General features: G+C 41.9%; 1 protein-coding gene across 1 annotated transcript in view; it reads left to right on the forward strand.

Moving 5' to 3' along the window:
• The window catches only part of LOC140463801 (growth factor receptor-bound protein 2), a 137,637-nt gene that overhangs the window by 70,250 nt on the left and 44,050 nt on the right, over positions 1–23,337 (forward strand). The window contains exon 2 of the mRNA XM_072558132.1: positions 18,872–18,969. Within this exon, the coding sequence (XP_072414233.1) occupies positions 18,872–18,969 (98 nt within the window). The remainder of the gene's footprint in view (positions 1–18,871; positions 18,970–23,337) is intronic.

Consider the following 23,337-nt stretch of genomic DNA (forward strand, 5'->3'; position numbering starts at 1 on the left):
GGGAATTGAACCCGGGTCTCTGGCGCTGTGAGGCAGCATTGCTAACCACTGTGCCACCGTGCTGCCCACGATACACCCCGTGCTGGGGTATATTGCATCACACTGATGTATGCATTGTAGATGGTGGCAAGCTTTGCGGAGTCAGGAGGTGAATTACTTGCCGCAATATTCACAGCTTCTGGATGGCTTTTGTTGCCACTGTTTTGATGTGGCAGGTTCAGTTGAGAGTAGGGGATTCATCGATGTTCACACCATTGAATGTCAAGAGGTGCTGGTAATTGATGTAGGTTTGATTGCTGAGCTGGAAGGTTCACTTTTAGATGTTTTGTCACCATATGTCCAGTGAGCCTCTGGACAAAGCACTGCTGGTGTTTCCTGCTTTCTGTTTATATGTTTGGGTTTCCTTGAGTAGTTGATATCATTTCCTATGGTGATGTCATTTCCTGTTCTTTTTCTCAGGGGGTGGTAAATGGGATCCAGGTCAATGTATTTGTTGATAGAGTTCCAGTTGGAATGTCATGCTTCTAGGAATTGTCGTGCATGTCTCTGTTTGGCTTGTCCTAAGATGGATGTGTTGTCCCAGTTGAAGTGGTGACCTTCCTTATCTGTACCTAAGGATGTTGTGAGAGAGTGTCATGTTTTGTGGCTAGTTGATGTTCGTGTATCCTGGTGGCTAGTTTTCTGCCTGTTTGTCCAATGTAGTGTTTGTTACAGTTCTTGCACGGTATTTTGTAAATGACATTAGTTTTGCTTGTCTGTATAGGGTCTTTCAAGTTCATTAGCTGCTGTTTTAAAGTATTGGTGGGTTTGTGGGCTACCATGATGCCATGGGTTCTGAATAGACTGGCTGTCATTTCCAAAATGTCTTTGATGTAGGGGAGTGCTGGTAATGGCCTAGTATTTATGTGAAGCAGATGTTGCTTGCCACTTGTCAGCACAAGCTTGGAGGTTGTCCAAATTTCATTGCATTTGAACATAGACTACTTCAGTGTCTGAGGCATTGCAAATGGTGCTAAACATTGTACAGTCATTGGTGAACATCCCCATTTCTGACCTTATGATGGAGGGAGGGTCATTGAAGCGGCTGAAGATGGTTGGGCCCAGGACACTACCCTGCGGAACTCATGCAGAGATGTCCAGGAGCTGAGATGATTGATCTCCAACAACCACAACCACCTTCCTTTGTACCAGGTATGACTTCAGCCATCGGAGAGTTTGCCCCAATATCTATTGAATCTAGTTTTGCTAGATGGTGCACGCTGCTGTTACAGCATTTGTAATGAAGGGAATGAATGTTGAAGATAGTGGATGGGGTAGCAGTCAAGTGGGTTGCTTTGCCCTGGGTGCTGTTGAGCTATGTGTGTTGAAGCTGCACTTAACCAGGCAAGTGAGGATTCTGGCATTATGTTCTGACTTGTACCTTGTAGATGGTGGACAATCTTTGAGGAAACAGCTGGTGAGTTAAGAATTCCCAGCCTGTAGGACGCTCTTATAGCTATGCATTTATTAGGATGGTCCAGTTTAGTTTCTAGTCAATAGTAACCCTCAAGATTGCTGCAAGGCTGAAGATCTTGAAGTCAGCTAGCTAACATGCCACAGCACATCATGTAAGTCTGATGGCACGTTGTGTCATAATGGGTTCCAGTGGAAGAATTGACTGTGCTACAGCTTGAGGAAGACAGACTTGCATTTATGCATATTTAAAACCTTAGAGTCCCAAAGTGTTTGTCAGTCAAACCACTTGAAGTGGATTCATTGGCTGCTAATATTTCCAAGTTACACCAATGTGTGCACAGCAATGGCAACAATATAATGGCTAAATAATCTGGCTTAGTGATGTTGTCTGTGAGATAAATATTGGCCAGGATTGAACTTGCGACATGAGACAACACCTCCCAAACTCTTTCCCAATTGACTCAACTGAAGACTTGAAAATTGACCCGCAGTGAGAACTGTAGAGGTGTGAGGAAATAGTGAGAGGAGTGTGATGCTTGATGTTGAGATAGAAATGTATTAAATCTTCAGTTAAAAAGCACAACACCAAGTTATAGCCCAACAGATTTATTTGGAAGTACAAGCTTCAGAGTGTTGCTCACTTGTCAGCTAGCTACCTGATGAAGGAGCAGCTCTCCAAAAGCTTACACTTCCAATTAAACCTATTTGACTATAACCTGGTGTATGTTTTTTAACTTTGTTCACTCCAGTCCAACACCAGTACCTCCACATGAAATCATCATGATACTTTAACATCTTTAGTTTGAAGTGGCAGTTGGGTCTCAATTTGTACACACACTCAGGTTCACAGTGCCGTCTGATCCTTCGGTGTACTGCTTTTTATGGGAACATTTGCGTTATTCGGCCTGAGGTTACAAACTGAGCAAGAGTTAAATCCTTAGCTTATCATACAGGAAGTGGATCAGTATGCAGGGGAGTTCTGCTCTGGAATGAATAGCTCACTGATGTGACTGATATCCTGTGCCTCTGACTTCATACAGTCTGATTCATGGTGCATGTACCTGGAGCAATTACAATTATTGTCCTTGTCCTTTGGCAGTAAAAGGTGGTGTTCAGAAAGGATGGGAGTGGAATTCTGAATGCAGTCCAAATATCTTACGTTTGAATGGCTACCTTGGGTGGATCATGTCTTGTAAAATATAAATCTCTCCACCCTATCTCTCTCTCTCTCTCTCTCCCTCTCATCCTTCGCAGGCATGCTTCTGTACTCCACCCTTTCATTTTCCTGACAGCCTCATCCTCCACGCACATGTAAATTTCTTCCCCACCCTTTTGGCCTTTGGAGATTCGTGCTGTTTAATCCTGCCAGATGTTGGCTGCGCACTTCATCACGTTTTCCTTTACTGAAGGAGACACTCCTCAACTTTCCTACAGTGACTGAGAGGCAAACCTGATTTCATTTGTTGCTGCTGGGTGCTCAGCAGTTAATTACAATTGCACAGCAGGGTGTTAATTTACTTAACTGCCTGACAATATGTCACCGGTTTTCAATCGATCTGTTCCAAACATCATTATTTGAATGCAGACCTCAGAAGAAGGGGCTCTACCTCTGGACTATACTGCTGAGCTACAGTCATTGTTAAATTAGTCATCGTTGAGTGAGTGATGTCAGTATTAACTGCATGTTAATATGTGGCAGGTGAGTTCAAGTAATATTCCTAGATCACAGTACTAGCTTTAAACAAATATATTGGTTGTGAATGAATCAGATCCGTTGATTTGTTGACTCAGCCCAAGTATGCTGGCCAGAGGATGTACAGAGGGAAAGACAACCGTTGGCCAACTACCCCTGTTGGATTATTAAATAGGACACTTCAACAGAAATATTTTACAAGACGCTGGTACTAAATTTTTCCCTGGGGCTCACCACACTGTCAACATAATCAAGATCCCCAATGCTCCATGGAAGCAACCCCCTCCCCCAAACAAAAGTTTATTCTGGAATGCTGCAGTGATTAACAGAACGTGTTAAAAATAATGATATGGAGATGCCAGTGTTGGACTGGGGTGCACAACGATAAAAATCACACAACACCGGGTTGTAGTCCCAGCAAGTTTAATTGGAAGCAATAGCTTTTGGAGCACTGCTCTTTCATCAGGTGGTTGCGGAGTATACTCTGAAAACTCGTGCTTCCACTTAAACCTGTTGGACTATAACCTGGTATTGCGTGATTTTTAACTGTCAAAAATACACCTTTTAATTACCCTGAGGGCCAATTAAAGATGTTTCTTCACATTACCTGCAGTAATATTTATATATTTGTACCAGTGTGTTCACATTACAGAATATGCCCCTCACCGTATTTTGGAATTCATTGGCATGGTCCGATAGGCTCGTTTACTTAAGCCTTTTTATCCCCCCTCCACAATCAATTAAAGGTGCAATCCTTAGAACTGTGAAACTGACTCAGGGCTGTTTTGTGCATTGGAAATGCATTGACCAAATGCTAACTGTTTATTCTGCTGGATTTCAATCCATGCATTGTGTTTGGATTTATCTACATAGTTTTCGGGTTTCTGGCTTGGGGCCCCCATTGTGCTCAAACTGCACCCCTTAAGGCAACTCTCAGAACGTGGGTATCATTGGCAAGGCCGACGTATGTTACCAATGACTAATTGCAGTTGAACCACTGTCTTTAAACCGCAATAGTCAGTGTGTGACTATGAGTATGTTGAGGAAGATTCTAATTATTGTTTTCATCACCTTAATCTATGCCCTTGCCTGAGACATGGTGACTCTCCGGTTAAACTGAGCACCGGTCGTATCTCTCTAATAAGAGAATAGCCTTGGGGCCCTGGGACTGTGACAACTTTTGCTTTCTTTTACTTTCATTAAAGAAGATTGAGCCCTTATCAGAATTTTTGGCTTTGTTTTAAATTAAAATCAATTTAATATAGCACCACACATTAGTGTCCAAGAATGGTCCTCTGGAATAACAATGTCTCATTGTTCATGCCCATGGTTTGATTGAATTGCTGGTCTAGACTAACACAGATGATCAAAGGCCTTTGGGCACTTGCTTGTTCTGGTGCATCAAGCTTGGCAGACAGTATACTTTGAAACAATACAATGTACAGTGGTATAAAATTTGCTCTTTTCACCCTTTACCCATAATTACTTCCCATATCATTATCCATGTTTCTGTAATCTATATCTGAAAGTATTGAAGTAACACAGTTCCACTTAGAAATCTTACCATAAGTGACTGTAGTTCACTTTGAATTTTTGTAAATTGTTTTATCGGCCAACTCATAGACAAACCTGTTTTTGTTTTCGCTTGTGTACCTCGGCCATCGCTAGTGATTGGGTAACATACATTAGAGTTCTCCCTATTTATCCAGGTATATGAACTCACTTGTAAACTCTACCTACTTTTTGACTGCAATCCATAACTTTGCATATTTTAGATACTGAATTGGGGATCTTCCTGCCTTCTACTTGAGGCATATATTGCTCTGAGACAAAAGGTATGAGGAGATCTCAATCATTATGTGCCTAGTACATTTCTGAACTTCAGCTGGCGTTCCACCCCGCCTCACATCCTTTGCCAAAAAGAAAGGCAATGGCTTGGTGGTATTATCACAAGACTATTAAACCAGAAGCCCAGGGTTCTGGGGGACCTGGCTTCAAATCCCGCCATAGCAGATGGTGAAATTTGAATTAAGAGTCTAATAATAACCACAAAACCATTGTCGATTGTTGGGAAAAGTCTACCTGTTTCACTAACTCCTTTAGGGAAGGAAACTGCCAGCTTTACTTGATATGGCTTGCAAGTGATTCCAGACACTCAGCAATGGAGCAGCACAGTGGCTCAGCAGTTAGCCCTGCTGCCTCACAGCACCAGGGACCTGGGTTTGATTCCCACCTCAGGTGACTGGAGTTTGCACATTCTCCTTGTGTTTGCGTGGGTTTTCTCCAGTTGCTCCGGTTTCCTCCCACAATCCAAAGATGTGCAGGTCAGGTGAATTGGCCGTGCTAAATTCTGGATTAGTGGTTCTGGAAGAGCACAGCAGTTCAGGCAGCATCCAAGGAGCAGCGAAATCAACGTTTCTGGCAAAAGCCCTTCATCAGGAATCCCCATAGTGTTAGGTGCATTAGTAAATATGGGGTTGGGGAATGGGTTGCTCTTTGGCCAGTCGGTGTGGACTTGTTAGGCCGAAGAGCCTGTTTCCATACTGTAGGGAATCTAATCTAATCTAATCTCAATGTGGTTGATTCTTAACTGCCCTGTAGGCAATTGAGAATGGGCAATAAATGCTGCCCTCGTAAGCCACACTGACATCCTGTGAATGAATTTTTAAAAAACTCAATATTATCAAACTCACAAGGCATTAGTCAGACTGCACCTGGAGTACTGCATACAATTTTGATCCCCTTATTTGAGGAGGGGTATAGGTAGATAGATTGTAAACAGTTCAGAAGAGGTTCACTAAGTCAATTCCGGAGATTAGGGGTTTATCTTGGGAGGAGTGAGCAGTTTAAGTATATACTTTCTTGAGTTTAGAACAACGTGAGGAGATCTAATTAAGGTGTATACTATGCTAAAGAGAGGATGTTTTCTTGTTGGGCAATCTAGAACAAGAGGTCATAGTTTTAGCATAAGGATTAACAGATTTAAATCAGATGGGAAATTACTTGGAATCCATAGAATTCCTCCAGTGTGGAAGCAGGCCATTCAGCTCATCGAGTCCACACTGCCTCTCCAAAGAATATCTTACCCCCACCTAACCCTCCAACCCTGCATTTCCCATGGCTAATTCACCTACCCAGCACATGTTTGAACTGAGAGAGGAAGCCAGAGCACCTGGAGGAAATCCAGGCAGATACAGGGAGAGGATGCAAACTCCACACAGATATTTGTCTGAGGCTAGAATCGAACCTAGGTCCCTGGCACTGAGAGGCAGCAGTGCTAGCCACTGTGCTGCCACTTTTTCTCCTGCTAGCTCGGATGTAATGAGCCATAGTGCTGAATTCCTATCTGGCTTTTGTGGCTCAGTTACAAATACCTTTAATACTTCTCAAAAAAAATTGGTTCTGAATCTGTGAAGTGTGGTAGATACTGAGTCATTGAGTAAATTTGAAGAAATAGAAATTTTTAAATTCGTAAAGAGTTTAATGGTTATGGAGAGTGGGCAGGATAGTGGAGTTGAGGCCATGATGAGGTCAGCTGCGATCATATCAAATGGTGGAGCAGACTCGGTTAATTGCCTACTTCTACTCCTTGTTCATATTCTGAAATTGGGCCGTTGTCAAAGAAAGTTCTGAATTGAGTGGATTTAATTTTTGTCTTCCAATCTTGAGTTTCCAACCCTAGAACAACTTCATGAAGACGACCTGTTTCAACTCCAATCCATGGGTTAGTGACCATATCTATCCTTTCAGGAATCTTTTGAGAATTTCCCTGGGAGTTTTCTATTGTGACTGACTTTTGAATAGAACATTTGCAATTTGTATTTGGTATTGGCTTGGGAAAGAATGCCTTGTTGAATTATCCTTGTTACTAAAAGATTTAGAGAGTCTTGCAAAGGTGCCACTAATGGTACTTTGTCAAAGCTTTGAGGTGGTTGCAAAAGGTTATCCAAGTCTTCAAAAGGCACAGAGACATGTGGATCACTGCAGCAATGCCTTTAGCTTCAAGGTAGTGATTCTGGGTCTTCACTTAGCCAAAGGCTGAGTTGGTGTTGTGAATTTCATTATCTACATCTGCCTTTCTGAAGAAGTTTCCAAGTTATGGAAAACATGGAAGGTATAGGGAATGCTGGATGACTAAAGAAGTTGGGGGCTTGGTTAAGAGAAAGAAGGAAGCCTATGTCAGGCATAGACAGGATAGATTGAGTGAATCCTTAGAGTATAAAGGCAGTAGTCTACTTGAGAGAAATCCAGAAAGGCAGAAAGGGAACATAGCTTTGGAAATAGAGTTAAGGAGAATCCAAAGGGTTTTTATAAATACAGGACAAAAAAGTAACTAGGGAGAGAATAGGGCACCTCAGAACTCAGCAAGGCAGCCTTTGTGTGGAGTCGCAGGAGATGGGGCAGATAATAAATGAGTATTTTGCATCAGTGTTTACTGTGGAAAAGGACACGGAAGATATAGAATGCAGGGAAATAGATGGTGACATCTTGAAACATGTCCATATTACAGCGGAGGAAGTGCTGGATGTCTTGAAACGCATAAAGGTGGATAAATGCCCAGGACCTGATCAGGTGTACCCTAGAACTCTGGGAAGCTAGAGAAGTGATTGCTGGGCCTCTTGCAGAGATATTTTAGATTAGATTCCCCACAGTGTGGAAACAGACCCTTTGGCCCAACCAGTCCACACCGACCCTCCGAAGAGTAACCCACCCCATTTCTCTCTGACTAATGCACCTAACACTATGGGTAATTTAGCATGGCCAGTTGACCTGAACTGCACATCTTTGTGACTGTGGGAGGAAACCGGAGCACCCGGAGGAAACCCACGCAGACACGGGGAGAATGTGCAAACTCCACACAGACAGTCGGCCAAGGCTAGAATCGAACCTGGGACCCTGGTGCTGTGAGGCAGTAGTGCTAACCACTGTGCCACTGATTTGTATCATCGATAGTCACAGGTGAGGTGCCAGAAGACTGGAGGTTGGCTAATGTGGTGCCACTATTTAAGAACAAGCCAGGGAGCTATAGACCAGTGAGCCTGACGTCAGTGGTGGGCAATTTGTTGGAGGGAATCCTGAGGGACAGGATGTACATGTATTTGGAAGGGCAGAGACTGATTAGGGATAGTCAACATGGCTTTGTGTGCGGGCAATCATGTCTCACAAACTTGATTGAGTTTTTTGAAGGAGTAATGAAGAGGATTGATGAGGGCAGAGTGGTAGACGTGATCTATATGGACTTCAGTAAGGCGTTCGACAAAGTTCCCTATGGGAGACCATTTAACTGGTTCACAGGTAGAAGACAGAGGGTGGTGGTGGAGGGTTGTATTTCAGACTGGAGGCCTGTGACCAGTGGAGTGCTACAAGGATCGGTGCTGGGACCACTACTTTTTGTCATTTATTTCAATGATTTAGATGTGAGTATAGTTAGTTTGCTGATGACACCAAAATTGGAGGAGTAGTGGACAGCTAAGAAGGTTACCTCCGATTACAGCGGGACCTTGATCAGATGGGCTGAGAAGTGGCAGAATGAGTTTAATTTAGATAAATGTGAGGTGCTGCATTTTGGGAAAGTATATCTTAGCAGAAATATACACTTAATGGTAAGGTTCTAGGCAGTGTTGAACAAAGAGACCTTGGGGTTCAGGTTCATAGCTTCTTGAAAGTGGAATCGCAGGTAGATAGGATAGTGAAGAAGGCGTTTGGTATGCTTTCCTTTATTGGTCAGAGTATTGAATACAGGAGTTGGGAGGTCATGTTTGTGGCTGTACAGGACATTGGTTAGGCCACTGTTGGAATATTGCATGCAATTCTAGTCTCCTTCCTATCAGAAGGATGTTGTGAAACTTGAAAGGGTTCCGAAAAGATTTACAAGGATGTTGTCAGGGTTGGAGGATTTGAGCTATAGGGAGAGGTTGAATAGTCTGGGGCTGTTTTCCCTGGAGTGTTGGAGGCTGAGGGGTGACCTTATAGGGGTTTACAAAATCATGAGCATGAATAGGATAAATAGACCAAGTCTTTTCCCTGGGGTAGGGGAGTCCAGACTAGAGGGCATAGATTTAGGGTGAGAGGGGAAAGATATAAAAGAGACCTAAGGGGCACCTTTTCCACATAGAGGATGGTACACGTATGGAATGAGCTGCCAGAGGAAGTGGTGGAAGCTAGTACAATTGCAACATTTAAAAGGCATCTGGATAGGTATATGGCCAGGTGGGACGAGATTGGGATGGGCTATCTAGTCGGTATGGAAGAGTTAAACTGTAGGGTCTGTTTCTATGACTCTATGAACCATTTTCCAACATCTCATTGATCTCAGTCGAAAAGGGTAGCACTGGAAAAGCACAGCATGTCAGGCAGCATCTGAGGAGCAGGAGAGTTGATGTTTTGGATGTCAGCCCTTCATCAGGAATGTGGAGGGGTGTGGGGTTGAGAGATAAATAGGGCTTGGGGCTGGGAGAAGGTAGGTGGGAAGGTGATAGGTGAATGCAAGTGGGGAGTAATTGTGATAGGTCGGTGTGGAGGTTGAAGTGGAAAGATGGGAAGGAAGACGGACAGGTGAGGAGGGTGTTGCCGAGTTGGAGGGCTGGATCTGGGATGAAGTGGGGGGGAAGATTTGGAAACTAGAAGTCGATGTTGATGCCATGTGATTGAAGGGTCCCAAGGCAGAAGATGAGGTAATCTTCCTCCAGTTAGTGGGTGGCTTGGGTTTGGCGGTGAAAGCAGCCCAGGACTTGCACGTCCTTCATCCCCGATCCAACCCTCCAACTTAGCACCACTCTCTTGTCCTATCCTACCCGTCCATCTTCCTTCCCACCTATCTGCTCCACCCTCCGCACCGACTTATTGCAATTACCTCCCCATCTGCATCCACTTATTGCCTTCCAACCTACCTTCCCTCTAGCCCATCCCCCTATTTATCTTCCTGCCCACTTCCCCCTTCACCTTCTTGATATGAAGAGCTTATGCCTGAAACGTCAACTCTGTTCTTCGGATGCTGTGTGACTTGCTGTGCTTTTCCAGCGTCAGCTTTTTCGACTCTGACTGTCCAGTATCTGCACTCCTCACTTCCTCCAAAGGATGGTGTTGGAACTAAATCCACCTGGAGTGCTCAGTCAAGTTCTGGAGTCAATCTTTCAAAGGAGAAGTGTGCAAAGACTGATGTTTTAATTGGTCCAACCTCTTCTTCATCGTTTGAAGTTTCTTCATTAGCCAGACAGGACACAAACTCCACCCATTTACCTTTGAGTTTAATTTCTGTATTCTGGAGCTTTGCTTCTGACGAAACAATCTAGCAGAGTCATACCTAGGCAAAGAAGGGAGGACTGGACAGAGCGAGATGCAGAAAGTTCCCTTTTGTGTCGTTGTAGATGACATTTGTATTCTGCCCTTCAGCCCAGCAGTTTGCAACTGGGGTGTTCGAGCTGTGATGTGTGAGAGGTTTCCTCTATTGTTTGACAGTATAATGTAGACTCATCCATTTGAGGAAGGATGTTTCGTGCAGTGTTTCCTCTGCAACATCCCTAGTGATTTTATCGTGTTGAGTTAGACTGACTTGGCTTCAGAATGAAAAGTTCCCTGCTTAAACCTAACCTCCAGAAATATGGCCAGCTCCTTGTCCTTTTAAATTTATTTTTAGACCAACCTCACTTGATATTCTATTTCCTGATGCCATTTTCCTCATTTTTCTTTTATAAATTTACTTGAAGTTAAAGGGAGCAATGTTCTGTTTAGGTAGTTGAGAGAATGCGAGAAAGCTTTTTTTCATTGGTTTCAAGGAGAAATAAAACAAACCAACAAGACTGTTCTTCTGGATGCTCTTAGAACGTGAATTTCAAGTACTGAGAGCATCTGAGTTGCACCAGATCATGAAATTAATTTTGATTTAGCATTTTAGACCAATGTTGCCAACAGAAGTGCACTAGAATGTTAATTAGTCAGGTTTTTTTTGACTAACATGAGTCACCGAGATTTATTTACATTCCAGATTATCCCCATAGTTTAATGTTTGAAGATTGTAACAGTTAAACTCCATTTGATTTGTTCTGGCAAATACATTGTGGGAGAAATAGGCTGACACACTGATATCCAAATACCTGTTCCATTTGTACCTTGTGAATCCCTCATCTTTGCCTGAAAAGGGAGATATGGCCTTGGTTTTGATCTTGTCCATAGAGCACACCTGTAAAACTGCAGCACTTTTAGCATTGCACCAGCTTTTTGGAAGCAGGAGATCTGTAATTGATCTATCAAGGTTCAGACTGGGAATATACAGTGAGGATTTTGACCTAGCAATGTGAAAGAGTGGTGAAGTAGTCCTAAATTAAGATGGCGTGTAGCTTAGAGGAGAACTTTGAGGGGTTTGCTGTTCAATCTGAGATTCCTGGTAAAGATAGATAAACGTTCAACTTTGTGCGTTAATGTTGTCAGATTTAACTCATCAATAGTATTCTCGTCTCTTGTTTTCCGGATGAAACCTGGCTCCAAATACTAAAGACTTGAGCACACAGTTGATGATGGGGGAGTATTATGTTTTCAGTGGTAACATCTTTCAAATGAGGTGCACAATCTGCATGCAGATTGATAGTTTCCCTGATATCCCTGAAGTTGACCTTAAGAAAATGCTCTCGATGTGGAAAATAAAAATAATACCATTACATGTTGTGTGCAGGTATACAGTTGAGCAGTGTTCTATGTTTGCAGTAACTTGCATCACCCTTAACGCAACCTTCATTCGATTTGTACTGGAAATGCACATCATAAATGCATAAGTCATTCCGTGACATGAATGGAACTCGAATTTGTTCAGGTTGTAACTATACTAAATTCTCATCTTCACTGCCCATGTTGCAGAACTGCATGCACCAAAGAATGCCCCACCTTTTCTGGTTTCTGTCCATACATGTTTGAATTACTATGAATCAAATCATTGACTTCCTACAGTCCAGGCTTTGTCTGCAGATGGAAGACTAATCCATCAATCTTAACTGTCTTGTTAATTTTTAAACTAAATTGTTTCATAGAATGTTGCCCAGAGTGTGGAAACATTTCTGGCTTTGTATAATCATCTACCTTGATCATGTATTTCATTGAGACTTAAGATGAGAGTATTAGAAGATTTTGGAATGTTTTAACATCTATTTTCGATTGTGCTTTGCTTTTCATTAACTGAGAACAGACTTCGGTTGTGGTAACTTGAACTTTCTAGCGTTCTAAAATGATCTACTTCCACAAGAGTTGCCATTTCCTCTATTGGAAGATTATTGTGCCTCTCTCCTAGAAGTTGCGGTGTTGAATACACCATTGGCACATCCCATCTGTGTAGTTCAGGTGCGACTGATACTGGAGTCTCTGTAATGAATTACTGGTAAACATAACAATATGACGACTCTAAAGTATATATCTTTAAACTGCACCAGATAAGCAGTTTGCTTGGATTCTTGGGTATCAATGATTAGTTGATTCAGTTTTTGTGATTCACATTTAAGTTTCAAGAAAAAAGGATTTTCTCTGAGTATCTTAAGCTGTTCCTGGAAAGGAATTCTTTGATTAGATTCTCCATGACTGAACTTTTGCTATTCATTTCTCTTCTTGAATTGTCAAAGCGTTGACAATGTATCAAATATTCAGCTATTACAAGGAACCTGACTGCTTGTTTGAAAGGCTGCACTTGCCATTGCTCTGGTAGTATTCAACTCCTTGTTCTAATTGGTTGTAGTTCACGATGGGGTGCTGTCAATTTTTGGCTGTATCTGCTGGTTTTATGTTGTTTCCAGTATATTATTACCACTGATATGACTGCTGAGCAGGTCAGATCCCAAACTAAAGTCTGGGTTGAATTTGTACATTTAAAATAGAATAAACCAAGCTAATTTACATTTCATACAGCTTGAACTGTTTCAAAATCCAGTAAAAATACAATATTGCATTTATTCCAACGGCATCCTTTTACAGTACTCAATGCAGTACACATTTACAGATTCCATTCAATTCTTGGTCTTTGGAATCTGAGCCTCTTGAGTATTTGCACAGCTGAGCTTTCTCAGCTCCAAATAATCTCTTCAGAGCTCTAACCAAACACTTCTGTTCTGGAACATTCAGATTAGAATTTATTAACTTTTCTTGAAATAATTCTTTTCTCTGAGAGAAAATGATTTAGATTAGATTACTTACAGTGTGGAAACAGGCCCTTCAGCCCAACAAGTCCACACCGCCCCGCCGAAGCGTAACCCACCCATACCCCTACATCTACATCGACCCCTTACCTAACACTACGGGCAATTTAGCATGGCCAATTCACCTGACCTGCACATCTTTGGACTGTGGGAGGAAACCGGAGCACCCGGAGGAAACCCACGCAGACACGGGGAGAACGTGCAAACTCCACACAGTCAGTCGCCTGAGACGGGAATTGAACCCGGGTCTCCGGCGCTGTGAGGCAGCAGTGCTAACCACTGTGCCACCGTGCCGCCCACATATTTAGATATGAGTTCAACCACACTTCTGCAAACTGAAACCAGAAGCTTTTAAGCTGTAAATATTTCCCCAAGCAAAACAAAATAAATTCCTAACTGAAGACAAGCCAATGCCGTTTTGTGTATACTCTTCATGCTTGTAAAACTCTCCCAATGCAACAAATTCCCATTGCCACTCAGTGTTACTCTGATACTGGTTTAAAATAAGGACATCAGAAAGCCTGACAAGTTAATAATTCAACATCTTCAAAGACACACACCAAAAGCCACATGCCACCAGTTCAAACTCCAAATTCTAAAGTTAGTTAGATTAAAATGCATAGCTTTTTGCAATTTGTCGGGTGTATTATGCAAAACTCCCAGTGCTGCAATTGAGAAGATTGTCAATTTAGCTGATTTCACTTTGAAAAGCTGTCCTTCACCAAGTTACCACCAGACCTTCTAGCCTCAGGAGCCTTGGAGCCCCATAGAGATGGGTTGACTTTTTATCGATGTAAGTTTGGATTTTCTGTATCCCTTCTCACGTGCTTACACTTGCTGTCTTATTCCCTCATTTATTTGAACTTTCAGAGGCACATGAAGAAAATTAATAACCATTCTGAGCTAATCAGGTCCTTGACAGGTGAATCAGTCGAGACAGTGTTGTGCAAGAAAATAAGAAAGATGTGCATTTATCTAGTACTTGTAACCTCAAGATATTCTAAAATGCTTTATGGCCAAATGAACATTTATTTCACATTTTAGTGATGGAGGAAATGTGTGCATCAAGAACCCTTGAGCAGCAATGTGTTAATGATCAGAGAGTCTGTGGTGTTGATTGAGGGGATAGCTATTAGGTGAGATACTTGTAAGAATATTGATGCTCTGGAATATGTGGAGTTGAGATTGTGATGTGATCAGTCATGATTTTGAATGGCAGAGAAGACTTGAGAGGTTGAATTGCTGCCTACTGCTGCTAGTTCTTGTGATCTAGTAACACTATTACATCAAACTCAGGGAGCAAGTGTAACTCCGGTTTAACATATGTGATTCAGCACCACCAACATTGCAGTTTTCCATCGTACTACACTGAATTGTGGTCAAGTCTCTGTAGACGAGGTTGATCTCCTCATCTCCTTTCTTCGTCTAGCCTTGCTATTCCTTTGTCAGCTGCTAGGGACTATTTTGAACAAGCAATGATATCAGTTTGGCATTGTTACAATCGCCAACCATACTACCACATATGTTGTGACCTGGCAAGTGACCGATTAAATTTTTTCAAAAGGTGGGCAATGAATTCCAAGCCCCTGGCCTATATATAATCACATTTGTGTAGCTGGTCTCAGCTGTTCTAGTCAAAGACAACCCCTCACTCCATCCCCAACCCCAAAGTTGTTGATAGTTGGGTGTCAGCAATGGTAATGTTATTGAATGTCAGAAAATAAAGAAATATGGGAAATAGAAGCAGGGAAGTAGGTCGTCATGCCTGCTGCACTATTCAATATGATCAAAGCTGATCATCCAACTCGATTCCCTTTGATCACTTTAACCCTCGGAATCATATCCAACTCTTTGAAATCACTCCATGTAGTAAATTCTACTCAGGCTTACTACTCAGAATTTTCTTCTCATCTCAGTCCTCAATAGCCTACTTTGTATCCTTTAGACACTGGCATCAGGAACATCCTGCGTTTCTCATCCTGTTAGAATTCCATAGGCTTCTGTGAGATTGCCTTTAATTTTTAAAAATATAATTCGAACTGATCCAGTCTCTCTTCATACTTAAGTTCTTCCATACCAGGCATCTGTGTGGTAAGCTGTTGTTGCACTCCCTCCATTAGGAGAACAATGCATATAATATGCCAGGTGTGATTTTATCAAGGCCCTGCACGATTGCAGCAAGACATCTTTGCTCCTTCATTTGCCTTCATTTGCTATGAAGGCCAGTCACCTGAATCTCCATGCTTGCTTCCAATGAATGGTGTTCAAGGACACCCAGATCTTGTTGCCCCTTTCCTTTTCCCATCTATCTCCATTCAGATAATCTGCCTTCCTGTTTTGGTAGCAAAGTGAATAACCTCACACAACTTTCTAACAGCGCTCACTCCCACCCAGCTTTGTGTTATCTGAAAGCTTGGAGATATGACATTTCATTCTGTCATCTAAAACATGATGAACATATTTTGTATACCTGGGGTACAAGCACTGATTCCTGCAGTACCCCAGAAGTCACTGCCTATCACTTGGAAAAAGACCTGTATTTTCCTGCTCTGTTTCCTGTCTGTGAACCCGTTCTGCATTCATGTCAGTACAATATCTTTTTAATTTTCTATGCTAATCTCTTACGTGGGATCTTATTGAAAGCATACTGAAAATCATTGTAAACCATATCCACTGGAACCCCCATATTAACACTACTAGTTGCATTCTTGAACAGTTCCAGTCGAATTGTTAAAGTCTCTTGTGGGAAATGATCGTTGCATGGCATTTGAAGTGCATTGAAGTTTACTTGACATTTATCAGCCCAATTCTGGATTTTGTCCATGTTTTTTGCAGCATATGGACACTGACTGCTTCAGCATCTGAAGTCATAAATGGTGTTGAACATTTTGCAAGCATCAGCAAGCATAACTAATTTTGCATTATAATACAAAGGGCATTGATAAAGTAACTGAAGATAGATGGACTAAGGGCACTACTGAGGAACTCCCTGCACTGATGCCCTGGGACTGAGATGACTGGCTTCCAACAACTGTGATTATTTTTTCTTTGTTCTAAGTTTGACTCTAACCATTGGATAGTTTTTCCCTGATTACCAGTTAGTTCAGCTTTAATCAGGCTTCTTAATGCCACACTGTCAAGTGCTGCTTTGATGTCAAGGACAGTAATGCACCTGACCTTTGGATGTCAGCTGGTTGTCTGTGTTTGAACCAAGTCAGAAACCAAGTGGTCCTGGTGGAGCCTGAACTGAATGCCAGTGAACAGGTTACTGCTTTGCAAGTGCTGTTTGATAGCACTGTCGATAACTCCTTCCATCATTTGACTTCAAGTAGTCTGATGGAGTGGGAATTGGCTGGTTTGGATTGTCTGCTTTTTGTATGCAAGATGAACCTGGGCAATTTTCTATGTTGGGTAGATACCAGTGTTGTAACTGTACTGGAACAGCCTGGCTAGGGGTAAAACAGGTCTAAAGCAAATTTTCAGTGCTATTTCCAAAATATTATCAGGGCCCTTAGACTTTGCAGCATCCAGATCTCCAGCCATTTCTTGATATGTGAAGTGAATTGAATTGGTCGAAGAATGGCATCTGTGATGTGGGGGACAAATAGATTTTAGACTGTCTTTTTCAAAACGTGTTTCTCCTCTCAGTAATAGGTTGTGCAAGAGGCTGCACAGTTGGTGGGGCATAAGTCTTGTTACTGTGTAAATGGGGCACAGTACTGATGGGAGTAACTCAATTCCATTGTATAATGGTGTAGTACAGATGGGGTCAGTTCTGTCATGTTGTAACATTGGGGCATGGTATTGGTGGGCAGTGTTCCTTCTAATTTATTTTTCTTCTGCACGGAACTCCAGTGTCTATAGGTGACAGCAACTTCTGGAACCAGAAGTCAATGCTGTGATCCATGTCTACACATCAGTTGTATGCACAGAACGTCAGAACCTCTAGGTACGTTGCTGATGAATGCAGGTCTATCACGGCATAACACTCTGGTTTGCCATGTGTCTGATAAACTCTGTGGCTGCTCAGATAGATGTGAATCATTCTTTAGCACTAAATGAACATCTTTTATCCTTCAAACTTGTTTCAAGTTTTTGTCATTCTCTTATACTGTTAATTGTGATGAAAAGGGAATGTCAAACGCTGATGTAGAGTATAACACTGCAGCTTCACAACAGTGCAATGCAGGTTCTGGAAATCGACAGTAATATGAATAACACTGGTAATATTCAGCAGGTCGGACATAATTGTGAAGAGAGAACCGGTAATGTTTCAAGCCGTTGATCTCTTCTGAGAACTTGTGAAACAGCTCAAGATCGTCAGCACCACAGCAGATAAATCAACCTATTTTATATGTGACCTTTACCAAAATCACCAGTCCGATATATCAGTCCTGTTCACCTTGGACATGAGGATGTCAGTGAAAGGGTGGTTAGACTTGCTGATTTATTCAATAAGTTAATTTTCAAAATGGCTTGTGTGGGGGAGATGATTCTTGCTGACCTCATTCAGAATAGGCTGCATGTTGTAAGATTAGGGAAGATTATATTGCAGCCACTGTTATTAAAGCCACAACTGAGTGCCAACCTTCATATCAATAGGCTAAGCTCCTACAGCCTATATGGAATTAAAGCTTCATTGTGCACTGTTAATGTTGATGGCGTGTTTGGTCAAAAACTTGGCAGACGGAATATAGTGTGGAAAAAGTGAGGTTTTGCACTTTGGCTGGAGAAATAGAAGAGCTGAATATTAGTTAAACGGAGAAAGGAAATAAGAAGCTGCAGCACACTGGGTTTCAGGGGCCTAGTGCATGAATCCCAAAGTGTACTTTCCGAGTTCAATGGGTAATAGGGAAAGTAAATGGAATGTTGGGCCTGATTTGAAAGGGAATGGAGTATAAAAATGCTAAAACCATGCCAGGCAGTAGACAGACCACAGGTCTGAATGGTTTTGGTTATAGAATCAGAGATGTACAGCATGGAAACAGACCCTTTGGTCCAACCCGTCCATGCCGACCAGATATCCCAACCCAATCTAGTCCCACCAGCCAGCACCCGGCCCATATCCCTCCAAACCCTTCCTATTCATATACCCATCCAAATGCCTCTTAAATGTTGCAATTGTACCAGCCTCCACCACATCCTCTGGCAGCTCATTCCATACACGTACCACCCTCTGCGTATCTCTTTTATATCTTTCCCCTCAATATGCTGGAAATAACTGGGGGTGCAGAGAGTACAAAGGCTTTTAGTAATTAGGTAGCAGCTGAGAAAAAGAATTCCATGTTTCAGTTGAATTTTGCCTTCATTGAAAGCCTCAAACTTATCCAAGACACCCTTGTCTGCATTTATTCTTCCTGTTTTGATAGTTTATGACTGTTTGAACCTTTGTTGAAACACATCTGTATGACTTCTGTTTTTAGTCCTGGTTCGTTCGTTCTTTCTTTCTTTAACACTTTTCTGAAACCTGATTTCAAATATAGTGAAGCAAGTTGCATGCTATCATACATCTGCTCATTGCCAGTATAACTTGTCTGTGTTATCTCTATAGGTTTTAAATGAGGAGTGTGACCAGAACTGGTACAAGGCTGAGCTGAATGGAAAAGATGGCTTCATCCCCAAGAACTACATTGAAATGAAACCGCACCCGTAAGTGAGATTGTTTGCCGAACCTTCCCCAACGCTAACAACATGTGGGTATTTGTGATCTTGTGATGGCATTTGTTGGCACAGCATGAACTTTGTAAAGTGTCCACCAGATGAAGTTCCAGACTAGACATGGCTTGACTTAATTTGTGTGGGGCAAAGTTCTAAATTATTTACTTGAATGTTGTTTCTATATTTTAAGGAGGTGGTGCTGACAAAGTACTTAAAGCGGCAGTTGTGCAACTGAATAACCTCATTTCTGTGTGTGATTTGCAGTTCAATTTCTTGTTAAGAAGGTTAAGCATTACCTAATCTTGAGGTAGATACAGGGAAACTATCCCTCTGGTGTAACCCAGAACAAGGACACACTGCAAAATTAGAGAGATCTTTTAGGGCTAAAATCAAATGTATGACGGACTCAAGGATCAGACTGGCTGCCTTGGTTTTATTCTTGCAAGAATGTTATCCGTCAATAATTACTCTTGAACTAAGTGGCATCAGGCCATTGCAGAGTACAACCAAGAGTAAAACATATTACTGTGGAGCTGGAATTGCATCAGGCTTTGCTGAGTAAGGATGAAAGATTTCTTTCTCTAAAGGATGTTAGTAAACAAGATCTCCTTATGACAATTGACAGTAATTGGATGACTGCTATGAGACAAGCTTCATTTAATTCCAAATGTTCTTGAATTGTAATTTCTTCTTCTGTCATTCCTCAGAATTCTTCCTATCTCTAGAATGTTAGCATGGGACTCTGAATTATCAATCTAGTGATTTTTAGCCTGTACCTCTGCCTTGCCTATTCTCTTCCTCCCTCTCCTCCAATTCCCCCTACCAGTGGAGGGGCCTCTTTCCTTTACTCCGCACTCAGGCCTGTGTCTGGGGTTTGCTGATTACTGTGATGGTCTCTCTCCAGTAGGCTCTGAAACTTCAAAGACCCAGAATGCCGCACTAGGGCAACTCCACTGGAGAGAGAGCGCTGAACCGAACTCATCGTTTCTCACCTGACCAGCGAGTTGGAATTTATACCCACACAGTAATCCCGGCCGCCACTAATGCCTGGGTAATTCCCTCTCTTGTTGGTGAGACAATGGTCACCAGGTACCTATCTACCCGAGCAGTACCCCAGACAGAAAAAGAGATCAAACTGCCTGTCCTGGCCAGATATCCCCCTTGAGTGGGCGGTTCGAATCACCAGGATCACAGACGGACTCAAATATGAGTTCAAAATTACCAGTGAACTTTATTACAGAAAAAAATTCAACTTGCCCAATCCATACAATATTTCAGTGAAACTTCTACCCTATACTATGATATAAAATATAAGAAAACTGGAGCAGACACAACGTAAATCTTTAATCTTACACAATTTACTTTAAGAATTACAAAATCACCCTCCCCCTTACGCCAGACCAACTACTCCAGAGTAAGAGTGTCCCAGGTCTGAAAAGGATTCTGAAGAGGAACTTGTCCACTCTTTGCCTTGGGTGCTGTTGCGGACTTCCGAAGTCCGAGGTAGCATGCAGGTTGATGTGTTCAGCCCCAAAGGGTTGGGTTAACTGTAACAGTCCTGCCCTGATTTGCTAACTGACAAAAATAAGCTGAAGGAACTTGGTAGTAAGGTATGAGTCCTGTAAACTACAATTATTGAAGACTGCTACAGTTGCTGAAATCTGCTACATTACATCTGAGAGATTAGAATAAACTGACAAAAATAATGCAGTCTTGATTGGAGTGCTCCAACAGTTCTGAATTTTACAACTCAGTGGGTAGTCAGTTGGCAGTTAGTGCCTGTTGGATATCCAATCCCTCTCCTCCTTGACCTTCATCTCCTCCCCCACTCACCCATTGTACTCTATGCTACTTTCTCCCCACCCCCACCCTCCTCTAGCTTATCTCTCCACGCTTCAGGCTAACTGCCTTTATTCCTGATGAAGGGCTCTTGCCCGAAACGTCGATTTCGCTGCTCGTTGGATGCTGCCTGAACTGCTGTGCTCTTCCAGCACCATTAATCCAGTTAGTGCCTGTATCCTGCTCTTTAATGAGAGCCAATTATTCCACTATGCACAGTCATACAAAATTGTTCCTGTTCAAATATTTATCCAGCTTCCTTTTAGGTTACTATCAAGTTTGCTTCTAATACTCTTTCAAGCAGCGCAGTCCAGATTCTGATATCTCCCAGCAAAAGAGGATTTCGTTGTGCTACCTCTGGTTCTTTAATAAACTACTTTAAATCTATGCCCTCTAGTGACTGAACCCACTGTCACTGGAAGCAGCCAGTGATGAAAGTGGACTTGATGTGAGTAATACCAGCTGAGATCAGAAACAGGCCATGTGGGGCAAATTTGGCACAAATCTGTTTCCTCTGATGGGAACAAGGCCATTTGGCTCAGTAATCCTGCTCCATCAAATTACCATAGTGAGTCATTTGTGATCTTAATTCCTTACCTATTTTCCATATCACAGAGAACCCTTGCTTCCCAAGTGAGCACTAATCTCCCTTTTCAGTAGCTCAATTAATAGTTTATCAGTAGTTCAATGTTTTAGAGAGACAGAACCTTGGCCAGGACATGATTCTCCTGGATTTGCTTTTAACCTGGCATAGTTTTAATTCTGAGATGTTGCCTCCACACCACTCTGTTCTTTCCTGTCCCTGCCTGTCATCTCTTTATTATCAAGTAATATTCTGTCCAAAATATATTTGATTAATAAATCAATTGAGTAATAGATGCCTCAAAGTTTTTTTTTACATGGTGTATGTGTAGAACTTTAATCGTTTGTGTTTGGTAAAATGGTAGGAAAGGAAGCGAAGTGTTTGCGATTGTTAGACTGGTTTACTCCATTGATAATGTCATTGTACATTGTTGAATAAATACACAGATATGAAGTGTCTCCTTGGATCAAGTGAGTACAAGAGGTGCTTTCTGCTAAAATTAGTGCATATGATGTCGTTGTAGCCTTCTATTGGACAACTTTCTTCTACCAAAGAGGTAGAATTTTGCATTTATCCCATCAAATTGCATAATTATTTTAATGTCTTGATCAGAAGAACACACAACCTCATCTCTATAACTCAAGTTTATCCTTTCTCTCCTCATTACTCAGTATCTGGCAGCCAAAGCTGAACACAGTACTGCAGATGAGTTCTGACTGACATGACATTTACATTCTCTGATGGAATCCATTATACTTGTGTATGGCTTTGAGATGATTTTGCAATTTTAGTGTGTTTGGACTCTGAAAGCCCCAACAACCCAAGCGTCTCTAAAGTCCAAAGTGTTCAGTGTAGAACTCCAGAGTGTGCACCACTTGGTGGAATGGAAGAATAGGTGATGGATGAGGCTGACTATAAAAAAATGAGGGAATACATTTTGGGAGGGAAAATGTTCAAAGACAGTGTAAAATGGGGGTTTCAATTCTAAAGGGGATACAGGAGCAGAGGGACTAAGTATGTATATATACACACAGATCACTGAAGGTGAGAAAGCAGGTGGAGAGAGCATAAAGTAAACCATACAGTGTCTTCAGCTTTATTACTAGGGGCACTGAGTACAAGAGCAAGGAGGTGATAAAGACAGATTCAAATCTCACACCTTTAATGCATTGTCTGAGCTAAGGTGTCACTTTTATAAAAAAAACCTTGTTATCTCAAGACTGTGACTTGAAAGAAATTCTGGGATTTACATATTAATCTATCAAAAACTGCACCCAGTTCTAAGTGATTAAATACTTAACAGCAATGTAGGTTTGTTCAATACATTGCTTCAGTTGTGTGACACTTTGATCTTTTATTATAAATTGTGTCCTATGATTCTGCTCCACTAGCTACCTGATGAAGGAGCAGCTCTCTGAAAGCCAGCGCTTCCAAATAAACCTGTTGGACTATAACCTGGTATTGTGTTTTTTAACTTTGTTCTAAATTGCCACAACAATGTGCTTCAGCCCAACTACAAGATTGTAATTCTGTCCTTTACTGAGCTAGATATTTTAATTTCCTCCTCCAGTCACCTACACTGATCTCTTTGATTGCACTGGTCCATCAGTCACAAGTTGGGGCCATTCTAATTTGGAGAATCAATTGCTCGTGGAGTTATCAGTGTGACGTTCTAAAGCTTCCACATGGAGGAAGCCATAGTTATTGCCATAGCAGCAGGTTAGTCAGATCACACAGCTCCATTGTAACTCAGCCATTCCTTCATTGAAATTCACTGTGCTTCTAATAATTTGAGTAAAACATTAGGGCCATGTAAATAGGAACCTTTTTACCTAAGTTGAACAGTATCAAGCTTGATTGAGAGGTGCTATGGTCTTAATACTCAATATTTCCCATGGAGATTGGCATTAGGTTAGTCACATACCCTTAAGAGAGCT

This window comes from Chiloscyllium punctatum, chromosome 39 (assembly GCF_047496795.1).
Source record: "Chiloscyllium punctatum isolate Juve2018m chromosome 39, sChiPun1.3, whole genome shotgun sequence".
Taxonomy (NCBI): domain Eukaryota; kingdom Metazoa; phylum Chordata; class Chondrichthyes; order Orectolobiformes; family Hemiscylliidae; genus Chiloscyllium; species Chiloscyllium punctatum.